General features: G+C 36.5%; 1 protein-coding gene across 5 annotated transcripts in view; it reads right to left on the bottom strand.

Moving 5' to 3' along the window:
* Window positions 1-21,656, bottom strand: part of RhoBTB (Rho-related BTB domain containing) — a 147,751-nt gene that overhangs the window by 11,698 nt on the left and 114,397 nt on the right. For all 5 annotated transcript variants that reach the window (XM_074173629.1, XM_074173631.1, XM_074173634.1 and 2 more), the window contains exons 5-7: window positions 18,837-19,018; window positions 13,379-13,688; window positions 6,409-6,684 (exon numbers count right to left, since the gene is read on the bottom strand). In XM_074173629.1, coding sequence (XP_074029730.1) covers window positions 6,409-6,684; window positions 13,379-13,688; window positions 18,837-19,018 — 768 coding nt within the window. The remainder of the gene's footprint in view (window positions 1-6,408; window positions 6,685-13,378; window positions 13,689-18,836; window positions 19,019-21,656) is intronic.

Raw genomic sequence — 21,656 nt, 5'->3', positions numbered from 1 at the left:
ATGGTGATTTATGTTTCGACAGCATAACCGCAGGATTCTATAAATAAGATATATAGATCTGGAGTTGACCAAAGATTCACAGCTGTCAATGCTGCGGTTGATGTATTTCACGACATACGACGCGAAAATAACATGTACATTAGTATACAGGGTGAACTTCATCAGTTCGGACTCCCATTGTCTAATATGATCTGTATCTGTAGATGAGGGAGGGTGAGTGTAAGCCCACGCACTTAGGCCACATGTGACCCATGGTACATCCTCCCGAGGAGTTGTCCTCCTAGGTCATCGTCCATCCTGTCCTTTCCAGGAAGGTGGACAGGTCGATGGGAGACATCTCCTTTATATCGGCAGGTGTAGGCCAAGACTCGCCGAGCACACAGTCTCTTATTGACGATAACTCGGGGCACTCGCACAGGACATGCCTGACAGTCTCATCTTCCTGTTCACACATCCTGCATAGAGGTGTGTCCACTAGCCCCATATTATGTAGGTGTTTCCTTAGCTGACAGTGGCCAGTCAGAAATCCTACTGTAAGGCGTAGATTTTTCCTGGTCATCGCCAGATATTTCTTCGGCGCCAGCTTCCCAGGGTCGCCCAAGGTGATCCTGGCAAGATTACATCCTTTGATTTCATCCCATCTCTTAAAGGATTGAGCATGGGTGTAACATTTGACTAGTTCCGCATTGTCGAAGTCATCAGACCGTGGGTGCCACTGGGTCTTAAAATTCTTAGTCCAGCCGCTTCCTTGGCTAAAGAGTCGGCAATGCGATTACCTTTACTCATGTCGTGCCCTTTAACCCATCTCAGGATAATGTTATTATCTATCGAGGCTTTGGCTACATCTTAGTGGCACTCTAGTACTAGCCCTGAGGTAACACGCTGTCTGTTCAAGGCTAATTGTCTGCTATCAGTGCAGATTGTTATGGTTTTGCCAGAAATTCCTTTCTTGGTTATTTCTTTTGTGGCGATTGAGATACCAGCCAGTTCTGTTTGGACCACGCTGGTATTTTTTCCCATTCCCCACTTAATCCTTAGGCTTAGTGACCTGGAGTACACTCCACATTGGTTGATGTATTTCACGACATACGACGCGAAAATAACGTGTACATTAGTATACAGGGCGAATTTCATTAGTTCGGACTCCCATTGTCTAATATGATATAAAATGATTTGAAATGCCTGAAAGAATCGATAAAATTAAAAAGAATAGCTGAAAATAACAATTATATTGAGCAAAAAAAACCTTACCTGAAATTACAATAGAATAAAATACAAGCAACAATTGAAAATTGAACAATACCCAAAAAAAAATTAAAATTAATAGATTTCAAACCAAGTTACTTCACAACGTTTCGATTGTAGGTATCCACAATCGTCTTCGGGTGATGACTGGGCCAGTTATTGCATTGTAATTCCAGTTCAGGTTTTTTTTGCTTAATATAATTGTTATTTCCAATTTTATTGATTCTTTCAGGAATTTCAAATCATTTTCTATCATATTAGACAATGAAAGTCCAAACTAATGAAATTCACCATGAAACATAGTCAACCATCGACAAACAAAAGTATACAGGGTGATAATAAGGAAAATCGGGAAGACATGTCAATTTCATTCTCGAAAAGGTTTGTTTTAATGGATACTTTTTACCCTCTAAGAGAGGTAAAAAGTGACAACAGGCGACATATTATTTCGAATGACTTTCAATTTTCTTTCAGTTGTTGCCCTTATTTAGAATAGAGTCATCTAACAAGAACTTCCGAACTTTGACAATTGATAACAACCATCTTGCGGAAGTTGTCATCTGTCAGAACAGCTGTCATTTATTTAGTCTGTTTTGCCAAATCACCATGGCCGGATATATCATTAAACATAATATGCAAATGATAAAATTGTTATACCAAGATGGGTGTCCTTTTCGGAGAACGTACCGCGTGCTACGCCCATTTTACGGTAGCCATAATTGTCATACCGGAAAGGCTATTCGCAATATGGTGGATATATTTGAGTCCACAAGTTCAGTTAACGCAGGACCAACAAAATCGACCTTCACACTCTCACAGACCGCTTTCCGAATCAGAAAACTGTACACACCTCCGCAACTTTTGATTCTTTATGAAGCTCAGATCAGGCCTTTTTTTGGGTATTGCTTTCATGTATGGAGCTCTGCCCCCCAAACATACCCCGAAGTTGCTGGATTCCATCCAGAAAAAATCATCCGTCTGATTGGAAAAGTGAACATCACTTGCAACCTTGATTGCCTGGAACATCGAGGAAGGGTTGGAGATTTGTCTCTCTTGTTTCACGGGAAGTGTTCAAGTGACAAGCGGTATATATCCTAAATACGCGACGGACTGTGGCTGCTCATTGTTTCGAGGTTCAACTCAGTACATCTCGAACTTTACTGTTTAAGAACTCTTTCATTTGGAGAACGGCTCTCACAGGCACCGCCTGTGAGAGCCGTGAATGAATAATTACAGAAAATTTTAATTGATCGTTCATTTCCTCAGGAAAATGGAGTACTCATATCACAATTTATCGGTTTATTCGGCATTGAAAATGTATGTCATATCGGATCCATTCTGCTTGTTTTTGCAACATTGAATTTCAACTTTTTCTTAGCTGACAGCTCGCGTAGAAACAATTCGTTTTTTCATCGAGTTCAGTTTGGGTGTGTTTTAAAAGTGTTTCAGAGATATATTTGAATATTAATATGATGCATTCTTGTGCTGATTTTAATTATGCGGAAAGGCACAAGAAAACAGAAAGCGAATTGGTTTATAGGTGAGTTATTTCATGAAATGAGTTTAGGTTCCCAAAGGATAAAATGATGAGAAAAAAATGGGTGAAAGTTTCGACAAGAAATAATAACAATCCTTCCACTCTTCCAAGACTTTATAGAAATCATTTAAAAAGATAATATAAATGACAAGGGAACAAAACTATGGAATTTGATGACACAGTTTTTCATTTCAACTTCAAGTATTCTCCACAGAAAGTATTATCTGGAGTTGATACTGTTGCTGAAAGTATGAAATAAAATGAATTGATATTTTTGCAAAAAATCAAATGCTTTTCATTTTACTTCATTACATTTTATCATATGATTAATGGTATTACCTCAGAAGCTTTTGTTGGATCAGTTCGAATACAATCAATTCTGTCTATACTTGACCTCATTCAACCTTTCTCTCAAGTTTTGGAAGATTCAACAGATTACCCAAGCGAGCCTATAACGCTTGAACTTAGTAGCAATATAAGAAAGAGGTATGTATGTAGAAATCCTTTTTTTTTATAATAAATTGCAATTACTTATGATGCACTCTTTGGAACCTTTGGTGTAGTAATGAATATTACTGGAGTTTTTTCCCAACACCAAATCGTTATTTTTAACACCTCGACACGAGGAAGATTAAACCTTCTTTTTGAAGATGATCACTTGGTGATCGAAACACGTGTCGGGGTGTTAAAAATAACGATTTGGTGTTGGGAAAAATTCCACTAATATTCATAAATTGCAATTGTATAGATTGAGGATTGTAGAATAAATTGAATATTTGAAATTATTCTTTAAACCAGTTTGGTGTATTTTTTGATTTTCATAACTGTATATTATTAAATAATGCATAAAATCATAGTTTAGATAAATATTTTGTAATTTTTTGAATTTATGTACTGATTTTAGATATAGAACATTGTTCCAAACATGATTTTTCGCATATATTTTATTTCATGTGTAGAATTTTACATTAATTGAAACGTGAACGGGTTCATATACACTTCCATAAATAAATTGATAATTATAGGCTCCGTAAATTTTACGATTTGGCAATGTTGATTATTTCTATTGTTCCTATTGGTCAATCGAACAAGAAGCGGGAATAGGGTCGTGACGTCACCACCCTACCAAATTCTATTTTTAATAATTAATTACGGGAAAACTACGGTACTTAGAGAGATGAAATAAAGTGTACTGTTTTTCAATTTAAAATTTCTATCAAGTGAACCATAAACCAAAAATCATGAAACTAGTCCCGTTCACCCGTGGTACATTGTGTAGAAAATTTTTTGCCAAAAAAATTATCCTATCAAATTTGTCTATTTCTAGCCATGTGTGTCGAAATGAAACCATCATTACACTGATAACTACCCATGGATAGTTTTCACTTATGTCATGACATTGCTAAGCAACCAACACAATAAAGTTGTTTGACATTTCAGTAATTCAATTTATTTCGAAAATGTCACTTCCTCGCTTTGGTGTTCAAAATGATGCGGCAATTGACAAAATCATTGAAGAAAATACACCAAAAAATACTGTCAATAGTAAAAAATACACTTGGAAAATATTTATGGAGTTTTGTGACGCCAGAAAATATGAATTGGATGGAAATCGTACTCTCGAAGAGCTTGCATTAATACTCAAGGATTGGGCGATTAATATGAGAAAAAAGGATAGCACAGAGTTTAAGGAGGCTACTGTTAAAACCGTATGGAATATAACAAGCAAATTATTACAAGAAAAGTATTACAAGAAGTATAATATCATGCTAGACCCCTTTAAAAGTGTTGCATTCAAACAAGCGCGGAATGCACGCGACGCAGCACGAAGAAATTTACAAACAGATCCCACTAAACGCAAAACAAGCTCAGTACCATTAACTTCAAATGAAATGAGTAAAATTATAAACTTTTGGGATGAAAATACCCCTATAGGACTCCTACGCAAATTTTATCACATAGCAGCGGTGGAATTGGCTTGGAGAGGTGGTGAAGGTGCTGCTTGCTTAGTTGATTATTTTCATATCGAAAAGGACAACAATGGATCTCCAACTAATAGGATAGAATATAATCCAATTTTCAGTAAAACCTGCCAAGGGGGTTCAAAGAACTGCGCCTCTAGCAAATGGTTAGTTCAAAATAGTGATAACAATGCTTGTCCTGTCAGATTATTCATTAAATTATTATCAAAACGAGGCACAAATATCAAGACAAATAGACTATTTTTAAGTCCAAATCGTCACTGGAAGACAGGAAGCGATAACTGGTATGACAATATGCCTCTGGGTAGAAATATAATCAACGGATGGACGAAATCTTCTGCTGAAGCAATTGGCTTGGATATGAAACAGAGGAAAATAACCAATCACTCTAATAGAGCAACTGCAGTCAGTCAACTAGCTAAGAGTGGAGTTCAAGAACAGCAATTGTTGAAAATTACTGGGCACAATAATGGAAATTCCATAAAACCTTATTTGAATATTGATCAGGAACATCATAACCAAATAATCAATAGTATGCGTGGAAACACCTATGCAGTAACCGAGGCAAATACAGCAAGATCAACGGAATATCATTATACGAATTGTTCTTTTAATAACTGTGTGTTCAATAAATAATTTTGTTCGAATTGCAAAAAATTTTCTCACCGAATATCCCTCGAACATTGATAAATAACTCATAATTTTATCACAACTTCCTCAAGCACGTTATTTTAGGTAACACCCCTCCGCCTTCGGCGTCGGGATGTTACCAAATAACGTGCTTTCGAAAACTGTGATAAAATTATTTCGTTAGTTATCAATGTCCTTGGGATATTATAGCTGAAAACTATTGACCAAAATGTTCATTAAATTCATCAGTCATCACTGTAGATAAATATCGTCCAAACAACGGGGCCTTGTTTTCTGGTTCGGTTACGATCTCTTTATTAAAATTTATTTCAGATATTTTGTTAAATTCATGTTTTCCTTCAAATTTGTTGACAATGGGCTAAAGTGTTTTCGTTTTGTTATCCGATTCACTAATGATTGCATTATAATGCGATTTTTTTTCGAGAGAAATTTTCTTATCATATTCCTCTTCGGTAATTTATAATTTTCTTTTACCGTTACATCATCTGTCCTCTTGCACCAAAGAAAGTCATTCATGTAGTTATCAAAAAAGATATCAACATCGTTGATATCTGGCATCGAAATTAATTTTTGCAAGTAAATATCTGAACTCGTTTCTGGAGTTCTGATTAATTTTTCTGTAAGAATATTTTTCTACATTCGTTATTGGATTGAGAACCGAGGACAAGCGACAGGTAGCGATTTGTCCGTGGTGATCAGAGAGACCCGGGCCTAGATTAGCAATAGCAGAAGAACTTATGCAATTTCCTTTTGAAAATGTTCTTGTATTTTTATTTATCAGAGACGTCACCTCGTAAGAAATGAAGAGATCTTTCAATAATTTCGAGAACAAATTATTAATAGATATTATACTTTCAAATCGAAATCAGTATTGTTGAGGTTTTTTCTGATGAAAATATGTTCTTTATAACTTTTTTGTAATAGAACTGTAAAAGCAACCTAAAGGCACCCAAGTTCAAATAAAAAATTGAAATTATTCGATACTGCACTTACCACTTTGGCTTGGCTTTCTCGAAAATCTCCACTGAGCATTGCCTTCATGACATCACATCGTGCTGCAAGCATCGCCTTGTGAGCAGTGCAGGCTCCATCATCAAGTTCGAATATGACGTCTGCAAAAAGGCCTTGATCCAAACAGACATCCTGTAAACGCCCCTTGAGGAAATTTTCGTAAGTGTCATCGGGAGGGTCAGGGGCAACAAAAGGATGTTTTGTGAGCAGTATCAATAATTGAGGCAACTCCAGAAATTCCGCAGCTTCACAGGTTTCCTAAAACGTAAAAAACACTCTTACGTCTGCATTTTTCAAAAGAACCATAATATTGACAGTGATAATTATTATATTTGTAACAATATTGTTGAGAAGAGATGACCACTAATCAAGGGTCGATCCATGATTTGGGTCTAGGAGCACACCCTTGATCTCTGAATCTAAACTTATTACCAAACACGAAGTAGAAAACATTTAGAGATTAATTTGTACAAAATTATTCGTAAATCAAATCTGTCTCACTACTGTGTCAATATGAGATACGACAAGAAAATAAGTTTTGGGAAAGGAAGTTTTTTGCTTTCTACTACTCCATATTGATACAAAAAATGTGGGAATCTTCCAAAGAAAGGAAGGAAGCAATCAATTTTGAAAGAAGTAACTCTTTATATTGAAGTGTAGAGTAGATCACGCGAAGAAGTAACTTTCAGACACAAACTGGATAAAAAAGCTCTTCTGAAACAGCTACTCTCATATAAACATTGAATTACATGAAAGAAAAATTCTTTCGAAACAAATACTTTTATATGAACACTGAATTATACGAAAAGAGACTTGTCTACTCAGTTTGTATTTCAGATATCATTCACAGGATTTCTACACAAAGTACTAAAAAAAAGAAGGTAAAATTTCACTTACATGGAACACTGTCATCCTCACTGGTAGACAGCGATGTTTCGTCGTAAGATTAGTACTGAAGAGCCCTGAGGTAAGTGTCTTACGGCGAAACAGCGAGTTTAGGTGACATTTTATACCTTTCATTTAGAAATCCTGTGAATGATATCTCATTTAATTCCATAACGAATGTTTGGAATACAAACTGAGTAGAACAAAGTATCTTTTTGTATAATTCAGTATTTATATAAAAGTATTTGTTTCGAAAGAATTTTTCTTCGTGTAATTCAATGTTTATATGAAAGTAGTTGTGTCAGGAGAGTTTTTTTTTCAGTTTGTGTCTGAAAGTTACTTCTTTGCATGATCTACACATCTATGTAAAGAGTTACTTCTTTGAAAAAGATTAATTTGATTGATTCCTTCCTTTCTTTAGAAAATTCCCACATTTTCTGTATCAATATGAAGCAGTAGAAAGCAAAAAAACTTTCATTTCCAAAAATTAGTCACTACTAAAAATATAACCCTCACATAATGAAGAAAAGAAAAATGAAACTTTCTATGTTTTTTACCACTTTAATTTGTAACTAACGTTACTGCAGTTTCGTCCTATACGGATATTTTCAAACTTATACAATAAGTATATGTATAAGTTTGAAAATGTCCGTATACAATAATTATATGTACCTATATGTTTGAAAATGTCCGTATAGGACGAAACTGCAGTAACGTTAGTTACAAATAAAAGTGGTAAACAACATAGAAAGTTTCATTTCTTTTTTCTTCATTAGGATTTCCTAGCACGTAGTAACGGCTACATCCATCAATTTATTATAACCCTTTTAATTTAAAGAAAATACGTATTTCTAGAAAAAAATGCAAATATTCATTTATCGACAGACAGAGAAGAGAATATTCTTCTCGTTCATCCAGCGTCAAGAACTCGATGAAATCAATCGAGTGATCACCTACATATCGTTTTTGGACTATGTGTAACCGTGCCAAGCGATTCTTTTATATGGATATGTTTGCTGGCTATGAATTGTCAGAAATGCCGAAAGAATGTTTCTTTTGGAAAGACTGTTTCTACAGCTGAACAAAATTACTGTCCCTCGACACGCGTTTCGCTAACCAAGTTAGCATCATCAGAAAGTGACTGAAACCAATCGAGTTAGGACAGACAAATGCTACTCAACTACCATCAACACGATATTGTCACATTTAGCTCGAATCAGCTGCCCTTTTCATGTGGAACGATTAATCTCATCTTCATCAGGAAGGCTACATAGCTCCAAATAGGCCGATCCAACCAACTGAATACTGGAAGAATGGAGCTAGAAGGAATTGAAAACTATCGTCGAAATTCATTAGACGCTACTCAAGATTAAGCCAGTGAAGCTACAACAAGTGTCTGTGATATATGGATTTATGATGTTCTGACAGAAGAAGCTCACTGATATCTGGGAAATTAATACCTCAGTGTACCATATCTTCAGCTTTGCTCTGGAAACCCGAATGAATGAAGACTGTAATGTTGATCGATGTGTGATTGACTAGAGGAGGGTTGATTTGAAATCATTAGGTGAATTTTGTGTAGCCCATACAAGTGAGAGAGTTTGCTTTGGTGCGATGTTAGCGATGTCCTCGGTTTTATCGATGTTGTGCTATCTCGTGCAATCTTCATATATTGCCTTCTGAAGAATGCCTTCATTCTTCTCTTTGTAGAGATTAGTATTTTTCACAATCGTTGCATTTTCCTTGTCTACAGGTGAAATGTTTATAGTGACACCCCTTTGTAGGCCTTTCGTTCTTATAGCTGATGTCAGCTAAAATATTGGTTAAAAAGATATTAATTTCATTCCGGACTTTTGCATACCCCTGTATATAAAATCGACAAAGGTTAATGAAATCAAGGTGCTGGAAAATAATTCCATGAAAATCAAAAGATAAATAGATAAGTACTTTTTTGATCATTCCCATATTGATTTCAATTTAAGAGCCACCGGTAGACAGCTGTGTCAGCCTATTGGGCATCGTCTGTACCGGGCAGGCGGTCCTCGATTGAAGACAAAATGTGAAAAACCAAGAAAAGTACTTGATAAAAATAATTGCGTAAACGCAAGGTGGTTCCACTTATGTTTCGCTTGCGTTTACGCAGCTATTTGTATCAAGTACTTTTCTGGTTTTTCATATTTTGTCTTCAATCGAGGACCGCCTGCCCGGTACTGACGATGCCCAATAGGCTGAAATAGCTGTCTACCGGTGGCTCTTAAATTGAAATCAATATGGGAATAATCAGAAAGTACTTATCCATTCATTTATCCGAGTTACTGCTTCGCTTCGAGAGGTGTAACTGATGTTAGGTTCTTCTTGTGGTGTTTTTATATGGTTTCGCTTGCGTAAGTTGTATGGATTTGTTACCTGTTTTTCCACCTGAGGGTTGTTGATGGCTTCTGGCAGTTCTCCTACCTGCGATGGTTCATTATCAATTTGTGGTTGTCTTTGGGGGTTGTTTTTAATTATTGTTTTCCAAATCTTTGGGATGTTTAGTGAGTTTTTTGTTGATGAGGCCTTGCTTTTCGATTTCGATAGCTTCCCTGATTTGTCAAATTCTTGGGTTTTGCACCTGTGCTATCTGTTTTGTGGACTCAAAATTAATCTTGTGACCTGTTTGTAGATGGTGTTGAAAGAGGGCAGAGGAGGTTTGTTTTGTTCCTATCGAGTTTTTGTGCTCCTGGGTTCTGGCAGATATACGTCTGCTGGTCTGACCGATATATTGTTGACCACAGTCCTCGCATGTGATGCTATATACTCCTTGGTTTTCTAGGGAAATTGTCTCTTTCGGTCTGGGCAGCCAACTGGATATCGTTTTGTGCGGTTTGTAGGTTGTCCGGATGTTTTTACGTCTTAGTATTCTCCCGATTTTGTCGGTCACACCTTTAATATAAGATATTGTCACAGATTGTCTGTCGTGTGGAGAGTCTTCTGTCGATCTAGTGGATGTTTTTTTGGTTCTTTTTTGTCTGTCGATGGCCTTTTGAATGATCTTTGGTCCGTAGCCATTTTGTCGCAGAGCCTTTGTTGTGTCCCTTAATTCTGTTGGTTCTGTTAGGCGGAAACTGCGGGATATTAACGTGTTGGCTACGGATTGTAGCTGGGTAGGGTGGTGGTGTGATGCTGCTTGTAGGTAGCGGTTGGTGTGTGTGGGTTTTCGGTAAACTGTATAACCCAAGTTGCCAGTTGGTTTTCGTGTTATAAGTAGGTCTAGGAAAGGTAGCTGCCTGTTCTCCTCTCTTTCGGTTGTGAACTGGATGCGGGGATGGATGGAAGCAGTAACTCGTCTTGATAATGCCATATATATATATATATATATATATATATATATATATATATATATATATATATATATGTATATATATATATATATATATATATATATATATATATATATACATATATATATATATACATATATATATATATATATATATATATATATATATATATATATATATATATATATATATATATATATATATATATATACCGGGTGTCCCACATTTTATGTGACAGGCAATATCTGGTTTGTTGAAGGAGATACACAAAAATGTTTCATACAAAAGTTTCAGGAGTTCATGAGAGCTATATTTTGATATAATTTTTAAATATACAGGGTATTTGGTGTAGGTGCTACAGACCAAAATTTCATTTTTTAAAATAGAACGCCCTGTATATCATTACATATTCAGATGCTACGTTAAATTCTGATATCATTTCATGTTTGGTTTTTGGAATTCGGTTACGGCGTTGTGGAGTTATTGCACTTTTCCTTAAATATAAAGTTTCAAAAAAACTTATTTACTCGTACACGAATCCAGTCTATATCTTTTATTAAATTGAACTAGACTACTACTGAATACCGTTATTCTCACCTCTACGATACGATATCGATATCAGTTGAATATAATATTGAAATTCTTGAGAATGTGACTAACTTGAGGGTGAATTGCTTTATATTGCACAATTTCATCAAGTAGCTTATGCTTGTTGATGCCATAGTAACAAATGTTGTTGAATTGTATCTACTTGTCAGTTCGATTCAGTGATTCTTTGCAAAACAGTAACTGTGTTCTTTGTGCGAAAACTCCAGTATGCCTTTCGCGTTTAGTCCAAGTGATTGCATTGATATGTTATTAATTTTTGGGGAATGTCAGAAAAACTGCCGTCAAGCACAACGTCTATACCAAGAACGTTTTCCAGACAGACAGACCCATTCCGTCGAATTACTTTTTCGAGAGTTGTAGAAAAATTGCGAACTGGGTCATTTCCTTCTACTATAAAGCATCGTCATCATACGAGATCTGTTAGAACTGAAGATTTAGAGATCAATGTGTTGGCTTATATTATTATTCATCCACATGTTTCTATCCGTACTCTTGCAGAAGAAGTCGGTGTGAATAAATCTAATGTACAGAGAATTCTGAAAGAAAATAAATACCGCCCATTCAAAATTCAGTTGGTACAAGGTTTGAAACCCACGGACTTTGAACGACGACTTGAATTCATTGCTTGTATTCAGGTAATATTACATGAAAGTCCTAACATATTCAGTCAAATTTTGTGGAGCGATGAATCGCGATTCCACAATAATGGAGTTGTGAATCGACATAACAGTCACTATTGGTCTCAAGAAAATCCCCACTGGGTCCGCGAAAGTAATTTTCAAACTACTTGGGGTATTAATGTATGGTGAGGATTGTTCAATGGCCGTATCATAGGACCTTACTTTTTCAATGAAAATCTCAATGGATTGCGATATTTACATTTTCTAGAAAATGATTTGATCCAGTTGATGGAAGATATTCCCATAGCAGAACGACAAGGAATTTGGTGGCAACAAGATGGTGCTCCTCCTCACAATTCACAGGTTGTTACTGAATATCTGGATAGAACGTACCCAAATAGATGGATTGGTAATAAGGGTCCAATTCGGTGGCCGGCTCGTTCCCCAGATTTATCACCGCTTGATTTTTTCCTATGAGGTTATTTAAAAGATATTGTTTTCACTACTCCCCCTTTGAATGTGGATGATCTGAAAATGAAAATTCGACTAGCGTGCAGTGATATTACGCCTGATATTATAAGAGCGACTTGTACGAGAGAAGTGATTCGACGTTTCGAAGCCTGAATAATATCTAATGGGCATCACTTTGAACAATTTTTATGACTTATTTCTAGGTACCTACCATTCTTATGAAATGATTTATCAAGTTATATTATTTACATTGTTATTAAGTAAAGATTTGTTTTCGAATACACCTCTTTCAATTTTGCAATTGTTTCATATTCAAAATGATTCCTGACTGAATTCCACAACTCAAAATTGAAACCATTACTTCGAACACCCAAAATTTTGACTAATTTTCATGTGATCTGATGCAGAGAGAATAATTGTATGAGATATTTTTAAAAATAATAGTCGTTCTCAAGACTTTACCTTTTGAGCAATAACTCAACAACGCCGTAACCGAATTTCAAAAACCAAACATGATATGATATCAGAATTTAACGTAGCACCTGAATATGTAATGATATACAGGGCGTTCTATTTAAAAAAATGGAATTTTGGTCTGTAGCACCTACACCAAACACCCTGTATATTTAAAAATTATATCAAAATATAGCTCTCATGAACTCCTAAAACTTTTGTATGAAACATTTTTGTGTATCTCCTTCAACAAACCAGATATTGCCTGTCACATAAAATGTGGGACACCCGGTATATTATATAGTTATTGTGATCCTTATATAATCAGAAATGATTATTGAATAACGAAATTAGTTAGCTCCCTAACTTTAATTAGTATGATCTTCCTCTTGAAGATGATCACTTGGTGATCGAAACACGTGACGTAATAAAATAACGGTTTGGTGTGGGAAAAAACTCCAGTAATATACATTCAATATTGGTTAAAGTTAGGATACAGGTGAGATTTATTTGGTTTCATTGAAAATATTAACAAGTTAGTATTCTGATCCAATCCTATAAGATCAAGTGAAAAATATTAACATTTGTACTCACTCTTAGATTCAGTGCACTACGATCGACTGTACCGGTATAAGCGAAGAGTAAACACTGCTGCATGGCACTGGGAGTTACTAGTTTGCTGAGTGTCACCACGGTTTGTCCTTCCGGTTGAACGTTTCTGATACACTGAAAAGCCGGGTGTTCCAGTTCCCTGGCAGTCGGCAGAGCTTGGCAACTTGCACGTCTTTTGCAAGTCTTCTGCTCGGCTCGTACGAGGCACTCAGTTTCGTCGGCAAAATCTCCCAACGAACTCACCATGCTCGAGTCGCTGGTGCTGCGTGCCATGAGATCTGCAGTTAAAAGCCTGGAAATATAATATAACGAACTTAGGACATCTTAGACAGCTGTTCGAGAACAAAACAGTTTGTAATATAAATTCGAAAGAAACTAAATACTACAAAGAGTATAAAAACACTGATTATATCAGAATATGTTCATAGAATTTTTATACAGGGTGCTGGCAGACAGACCACCGTATATTACGTACACGTAATATACGAGGAATGTATCTGGCCTATTGTAAGTAAAGACAAATATTCAGTTCTATGGCGTGTTGCCTTGAAAGTGTAAGCATTATTCAGTTCAACCTATTTGTGTGAATCTTCTTTTTCCAATATGAAGTTTATTAAGAACAAATATCGCAATCGCCTTACAGATGAACAGTTGGATAATTGCATTCGAATGGTTGCATCAAGTTATACTGCAAACATAAAAAAAAATTATCGATGAGTCTGAGTGTCAGCCTTCTCATTGAACGTGCTTTTTTATTTTTCATATGCGTGCGTTACTTTTTTGTTGTTATTATTAACTATTTTTAAATCATACGTGACATGCCGTTGTGGCTGGATAAAAGTTTGTGTTTATTTTTCAAACACCTTCGTTTGATAGGTAGGAATGTAGCTATGAACAAATACGTACTAGTAATATTAGTTATTTTGTTATTAGTTCATTATTAGTACCTAGTATTATTATTAGTATTATGTATTACCAGTTAAATAGTAAAATAAATACATATGATGATAAATTAACTGTGGTTTATTTCATTTACGTTGCGTGGCTTCCGTGAGGGTAGCTCGCTGTTTATTCCAAAATTAACAAAGTAGCTCAACACATTGAAGAGGTTGGCGACCACTGGGTTAGGGCATGTCTTCACTAACTTAGTGAAGACATGCCCGAAGAAGCCATTGTATGGCGAAACACTTGTTGCGTTTTTGTAAAACCGGTTAGTGAAAATCTCACAATAAAATGTTTTTTGAATAAGTTAGTTATGGATTATGGATATAATGTTTCTGTCACCCATAGATTTCTGGATTTCGATATTCTAGAGGTAACAACAGGAATATGTCTATCTAATAAATTAATCAAACAGTTAACTAGGTATGATACTTCCTCATCTCTCACAGAGTCCTGGTCAAGTATTCGAAAGAATGAAGTGCCTCGAAGATCCAAATCAAAAATATTTTGATTAAATAATTTGAAATTTCTTCAAGTGTACGTTTCAGGTACATTTTTCAATATACTATTTGATGATTAGATATTCCATTATTATCAAGATTACCGTCTTTACAGTTACCATCAACAATGATCAAACAAAGAATATGCGAATACACAATGGACAAAAATGAACAGAATGGGCGAAGTTCAACTCATATAACATAAGAGTTAATGAGTTGTTTTTCCATACAACTCAGACTCCAACTATCAGCCAGGACAAAAGAGGAAAGTAATTATAACTTTGGTTGACGGGGTCCAACGGATCCGTGATCCTCATTTATTCGAACAAATGCCTTCAAAGGGAATAGGTATAGTGAAGCCAAATTCGAACAGATAAAACAACTCCGGAACTCCATACGGGCTTACCAACAGAGAAGCATTACTACCCTATGTGAAGAATGCTACAGATCGAATTGGAATAATAGTCCAGTCATTATAGTAAGTTCACCTCGGAATTCGAGATACCCAGCTGTAAGTCTGTAAATACTTGTATATTGACACCCTAAAAGTTGTCTCAAAACCTACATATGGTAGGGTGTAAGCAACTATTAAATTTCAAGGTCAAAGATCACAAAAATCTGTTTTTTGCGCTTTTTTTGAAAATATCTCATTTCCTATGGGTTTTTTGCTATTTGTATTTATTATCAATATTGTAGAATACAAAATTCTCTACAAATTTTGTTTGAAAAAATTTTTTATACGGTGAACCGTTTTCGAGATAGAGGGCGGAGAGCACGCGGTCACAGCATCACTTCAGGTCAACCGGTGCCTCCGGTCGAAAACGCGCCATATATAGTTGATGAACTATCGATAAATCAATGATTATAGATATTTGTCAATTTTTATTAACTATTATATTATATTTTATCATTTTTTTCCTAACTTATCCACTTTTTATTCAGTATTAATTTATTTAACAACACTTACCTGCCCATGTAATTGCAGAATTGTTAATGAAAATATAGGAATTATATTTGAGTTTTAACCTAATTAATATTTATAACTTCTTACATGATGAAAAAAAAACAAATAAATTATGAATTAATCTTTTTATTAAAAAATATCATTGAATACATTTATTTTTATTGAAAGTGAAGAAATGGAATAAAGGGTACAAAAACTACAATTTATAATTTTAATCATCTTCTTCCTCTTCATCGTCGTCTTCTGGCTGCTGGTAAATTTCAAACTGGTCTTCATTATCGTCTTCAACGACATTTGTCTCAAGTTCTTCCATGATTTCCATGGTTCCATGTTTCCAAGGTTCCATCTTCGTTAATGTCGCTCTGATATGGTAGAGCATTGAGACAAGCTTGCCCATTACATTGGCCACAAGCTAAAGAGCATTGCAAGCCCGCTTTCCTGCATCCGCATCGCGAACCACAACCACTCTTGCAGTTGCAGAAAATTGTATTTAGCAAATCTTCTGGAGCAGGTGGTAAAATTGTCATGATAGGCTCCAGAAAATCGTTTCGCATTGCCCAACCCCATACCTGGGGTTCCAAATCATGTCCTAACCAAGTTTGAACTTGATAATATACACGGTTGAAATGTTGATGAGCAGCTGCACTTGTTGGTGGAATATTTGAAAGCTGCACAGGTTTATTAAGTTTTGTAGACTTGACGTAATGCATATAACGAAGATGATCGAGACTTTTCACAGATTTCGGAGCATTATAGACTGCCAATAAGGTTTGAGTTCCACTCTCTAATAATCTCTGGGCCGAACAATTTTCTTCCTCAAATGCTGCAGCTAGTTCATCCAAATTTGTCAGTTTCTCAAAAACTTTTAAAAATGATTTTTTCCCTTTTTGAAAAGCGCAAAGTTGTGTCACAGCCACTTAATGCGTGCAGAAATAAAATATGTTTTTTAGAATGAGGATAATTATCAAAACTTTTAGTCGAGTATATCTCCGTTTTTACATTACCATTCCCAACTTTTTCAAAGAAAATTTCTTGTTCGTAAGACAGTGTACGCCCAATTAAAATGACAAGTAAATCAATATCTTGTCCTATTATAACTGCAGTTTTTTTAGACTTTGATTCTTCAATTGCAGTTTCAACAATAAGAACATCCGCATCATCTCTGGCTTGTTTAGTAGTAATATTTGCAGATTGTAATTTTTCAATTAACATATCAATGAACCTATCTTTATTTCGATTTGACGAAGTGGAAGAATTTTAAAATTTACAGATTTTAAAGAGGCACTAAATTATTTTCTATTTAAAATGTCATTATTGTAAATGGGAATGTAATTATATTATGATTTAAGTTTTTCTCTTAATTATTTTTTAATTTTAGTAAACGGTTATCAGTATTATTGAATAGATATAGATTCAATGCATGAAGAAAATGATAAAATATAATATAATAGTTAATACAAATAGCAAAAAACCCATAGGAAATGAGATATTTCCAAAAAAAGAGCAAAAAACCGATTTTTGTGACCTTTGACCTTGAAATTTAATAGTTGCTTACACCCTACCATATGTAGGTTTTGAGACAACTTTTAGGGTGCCAATATACAAGTATTTACAGACTTACAGCTGGGTATCTCGAATTCCGAGATGTTCAGATCAAAGAAAACTATCAGAGAAAGTCCAAAGTCAGCTAATGAACTCAGAAGACATATTGCTTCGCTGTCTCGTTATTCCATTTGAATTTCAGTACATCGGCTGTGGATGCACATCTTCACCGGCAGTAGGAGGTTGCATATTAGGGTGAAAGTACCCAGGTTCAATTCAATACCACAAAAACCCAGGCATCGGTTTTCTCTGAAAAATAAATGTCTCCGAACCGGATATAATAATGTCAAGATAGACAATTTCGCTTTCTGCTTCGATAAGTTTTCTGGGGGCTGAAATGGACACCAATATGTCTTGGCACAATCATGTCGCTGAAATTGCAAAGGCTGCTTCTCAAAAGCTTGGAACACTGTTCCAAACCAGAAAATTGTACACACCTCAGCAACTTTTGATGCTTATTACAGATCAGACCTTTGGAGTATTGCTCCCATGTATGAGCTCTGCCCATGAACACACCTTGAAGCTGCTGGATTCCATCCAGAAAAGAGCCATCCGCCTGATTGGAGACACGACTATCACTTGCAACCTTGATAGTCTGGAGCATCGAAGAAAGGTTGGAAATTTGTCTTTCTTCTATAGATACTTTCACATGAGGTGTTCAAGTGACTTGGTACATTTGATTTTACCAAGAGCGTTACATATCAGAAATACGCGTCGTACTGTTGCTGCTCATCGTTTTGAGGTTCAACTCAGTACACCTCGAACTTCACTGTTTGGAAACTCTTTTGTTTGGAAAACTGCGTTTGTGTGGAATGAACTTCCTGAGAACGTTTTTACAAAAGACTTTAATCTCCAGCGATTCAAATCCAACGTAAATCGCTACTTTCGCACAGGCACCTCTCTAAGAGCGCCTCAAGGATTTTCCTATAGGGCTTATATTGTGTTTTAAACAATAAGTAACATTGTGAGTACAACGGATTTTCTGTTGCTGAAAATTGGTCTACATTGGAACCACGAAGACAAGTGTAAGTACCCGGCTCTCTGAGCACAAGAGCATACCGACAAATCAACAATAGCAGAACTCAGAGAAGGGACTCAAGTTATACAAGAATATCTTTAATCGAACAGAAGGGGTATTTAACATCAATGAAGTCTGGCTACCTGCCCGAAATTGCATACCAAGCCTAACCTGCTGTGAGGACAAACAGAGCACTTTATCCGTTTCCTCATCGCTTTCCATAATGTCTACCGCAGTCGTACACGAAACGTCAGACATGAAAACTTGCAGATCACGGCCAACACACCCAGGTAGTAACTTTAGCACAGTTATTTTTGTGCGGGAAAGTTTAGTCTTTGATGAACGATTTCATTATGAAAAGATTTGCGAGGCAAAACAAAACAACTTTACCTTTCAAATATAAAGAATTCATACCTGTAAAAAGCTCTACTGCTGGCTGCCAGGATGAACCGATGTGCAGGAAATCCCATCGACCCCACAATCAACACGATATCTGTATGAGCCCTGCTAAGCCAAAGATGTCGCATATGTTCAGTGTAAGTTCCCGACAATATGTGAATGTCTGTATTCATGGGTGGGGGAGGCTTGAAAGGTGCCTGAAAATAGAAAGATAGCATTTTAAGAATAGTTATGCCATTGCATCAATGAAGAATGAATATATTCGAAAATAGAAAATACTTAGAGGGATAACCTTTGATTTCTGATACAACCGGCATCATTAGTTTATGAATGTTTCAGTAATCATATCAAGTGGGTGCTTTGTTCAGTCACTCGGATTGAATGCGTGTTGGTCGGTGGTTCAAATCCCAGTCTGAACGATCGATTTTCACTTGCTATCGTCCAACCCGTGTTAGGAATCACACGATAAAAGGTAAGACTTCGTTAATCCTTAGCTCGCACAAGTTTCGACTTCTGAGGGTTGACAAATATCTATTTGGAGTTCTCAAAAAAAGTAAAACCTAGAGGGCAGGTGAATAGTTCATTGAAGTATAAAACAATTTTACTGGTGCAAGTTATTTACGACGTTGACCAGGCCATCACTGAAAACGATGAGCAAAATGAGTCGATGATTACCCACTTCTTTTGGTCTGAATTGGATAGACACCAACGACATGTAGTTTCAGCAAGATGCCGCTACGTGCCACACAGTTCATACAACATTTGATATTTACCACTAACGATTTAAGGGTGTGGTAATCTCACGTGGAGGTGATCTGAACTGGCCACCGAGATTGTGCGATTTGACCCCGTTAGACATTTTCTTGTGGGGGTTTTCTTTAGCCGCAGGTGTATGTGAATAAGCCACAAACTACAGCGGTCCTCGAAGCCAACATAACCCAAGCCATTGGTCAAAATCAGTCTGAGTTATAAGCCACAGCCATGGAATATGGACAGAATCACTTGTGGTTCTGTTATTCCCTTACTGAATAGCATCCCAACGATGTCTTAATCCTAAGGTGTGTATATCCGTGTCGAGAGGATGAATGACACTGAGCCTATCAGCTGTCTCTACCAAACCTTTGAGATACCGCCCTCTCGTCGTAGCATCGCCTTGTCACGGTAATGCGGAGCTCGGCCGTGATTGATCTTCTTTCCTTAGCTACTCGTGGGACTTTTATGGACAGAGTAAACTTAAAAATTCTTTCTGACGCTACGTTTACAGAGGAAATGGAAGTCGAGCTTACGACTCCAACTGACCTCCCTGTAAATTTGGATCAATAGCGAGCCTACAGAGTAGATGGATGTCGAGTTTACGACTCCAATTGATCTCCCTGCAAATTTAATTCAGGAGCGAGTCTACAGAGGAGATGGATGTCGAGTTTACGACTTTAACTAACCTCCCTGTAAATTGAGTTCAGGAGCGATAGCTTCTCAACTCCCCAACTCTTGATCCAATAACTGAACCTAAAAAAAAAGGTTTGGTGGTGTAGCCAGGAAAAGACTGAGTCGTCTCTTCAAGAGCGGGCACTTTATAAAATCGTCTTGCACCAAATTCTTGAGCTGCGTACGCATAATCTGTCTCAAGTGGAGGAACAAACCCCCCATGAGCAGGTTAGCAAACGTTTACGCTCAAGTGATGATTCACCAAAACCAGAGGCGAAAAAATTCTGCACGATTGAATCTAAGGCATCGTCAGGTGTAACTGACGTGCAAAAACCCTCATATGGGAAGGTTGTCGAAGGTATCAAAGTGGGAATCTTGCTGGGAACTATTCCACGGTCCAGGCGGTAAACAGAGTTGTGGGAGGAATAGTTGAGGGCCTTGAGACTGGGAAGTTAACAGGGCTCACACTCTGTGACTTATCTAAGGCGTTTGACTGTGTCTCACATGAGCTGCTGCTGGCAAAGCTCGAGCACTATGGGGTAAGAGGAACCCCACTGAATCTCTTAAAGTCCAACCGTCAACAAGTGGTATCTGTCAACGGAACTACTTCGCTACGGGATCATACTGACCATGGCGTGCCACAGAGATCCATACTTGGGCCATTGTTGTTCACCATTTATGTCAATGATATATTTCATTATTTGTTTCCGGATATGTGTATTGCATTTGCTGACGACACTTCATTAATAAATTCGTATTATAGTCGACTTGTACTCAATGAACTTATGGCGACTACTGCCTCTAGAGCAGAACTGTGGTTTACGTCAAATAAACTCAAAATGAACAATGATGAGACCCAGCACATCATATTCTCCTCTAATAAAAACATTTGGAATTGATCCACTGCTAAACTTCTGGGGATAACTCTCGATGATGAATTAAAGTGGAATAGCAACATAAACCATCTATGCAATAAACTGTCTAGCCAACTATTTTTGCTGTGTAAACTGAAAAATATTGTGAACAAAGATGTGCTATTGACTACATACCACTCCCTCTTCCATTCGCATATAAGCTATGGTACCATTTTATGGGAAAATTCTAGTCAGGCAACAAGAGTATTCAAGTTGCAAAAAGGGCATTGAGAATAATTGAAGGTACGCGCTACGAACAACTTTGTAGGTCACTTTTCATCAAAAATTGAATAATGCCACTTCCTTGCATCTATATATATCAAACCCTTATTGAATTGTACAGAAATAGGGGAAATCTGAAGTTGAATTCAGACTTCCAAGCACAACTATCCCACCCGAAATAATAGTCAGGTGAGGTTCAGACTGAAAATATCTTCTTCCAACTCCCCCAACTTGAATTTGTACAATAAACTCAATGAAAGCCTAACAAAGCTTA

This window comes from Leptinotarsa decemlineata, unplaced genomic scaffold (genome assembly GCF_025532065.1).
Source record: "Leptinotarsa decemlineata unplaced genomic scaffold, Ldec_3_MD MMD2_tig00000251_RagTag_RagTag, whole genome shotgun sequence".
In the NCBI taxonomy this organism is placed as follows: domain Eukaryota; kingdom Metazoa; phylum Arthropoda; class Insecta; order Coleoptera; family Chrysomelidae; genus Leptinotarsa; species Leptinotarsa decemlineata.
The sequence above is the reverse complement of the archived record's forward strand: the minus strand, read 5'-3'. Positions and strand labels throughout refer to the sequence as shown.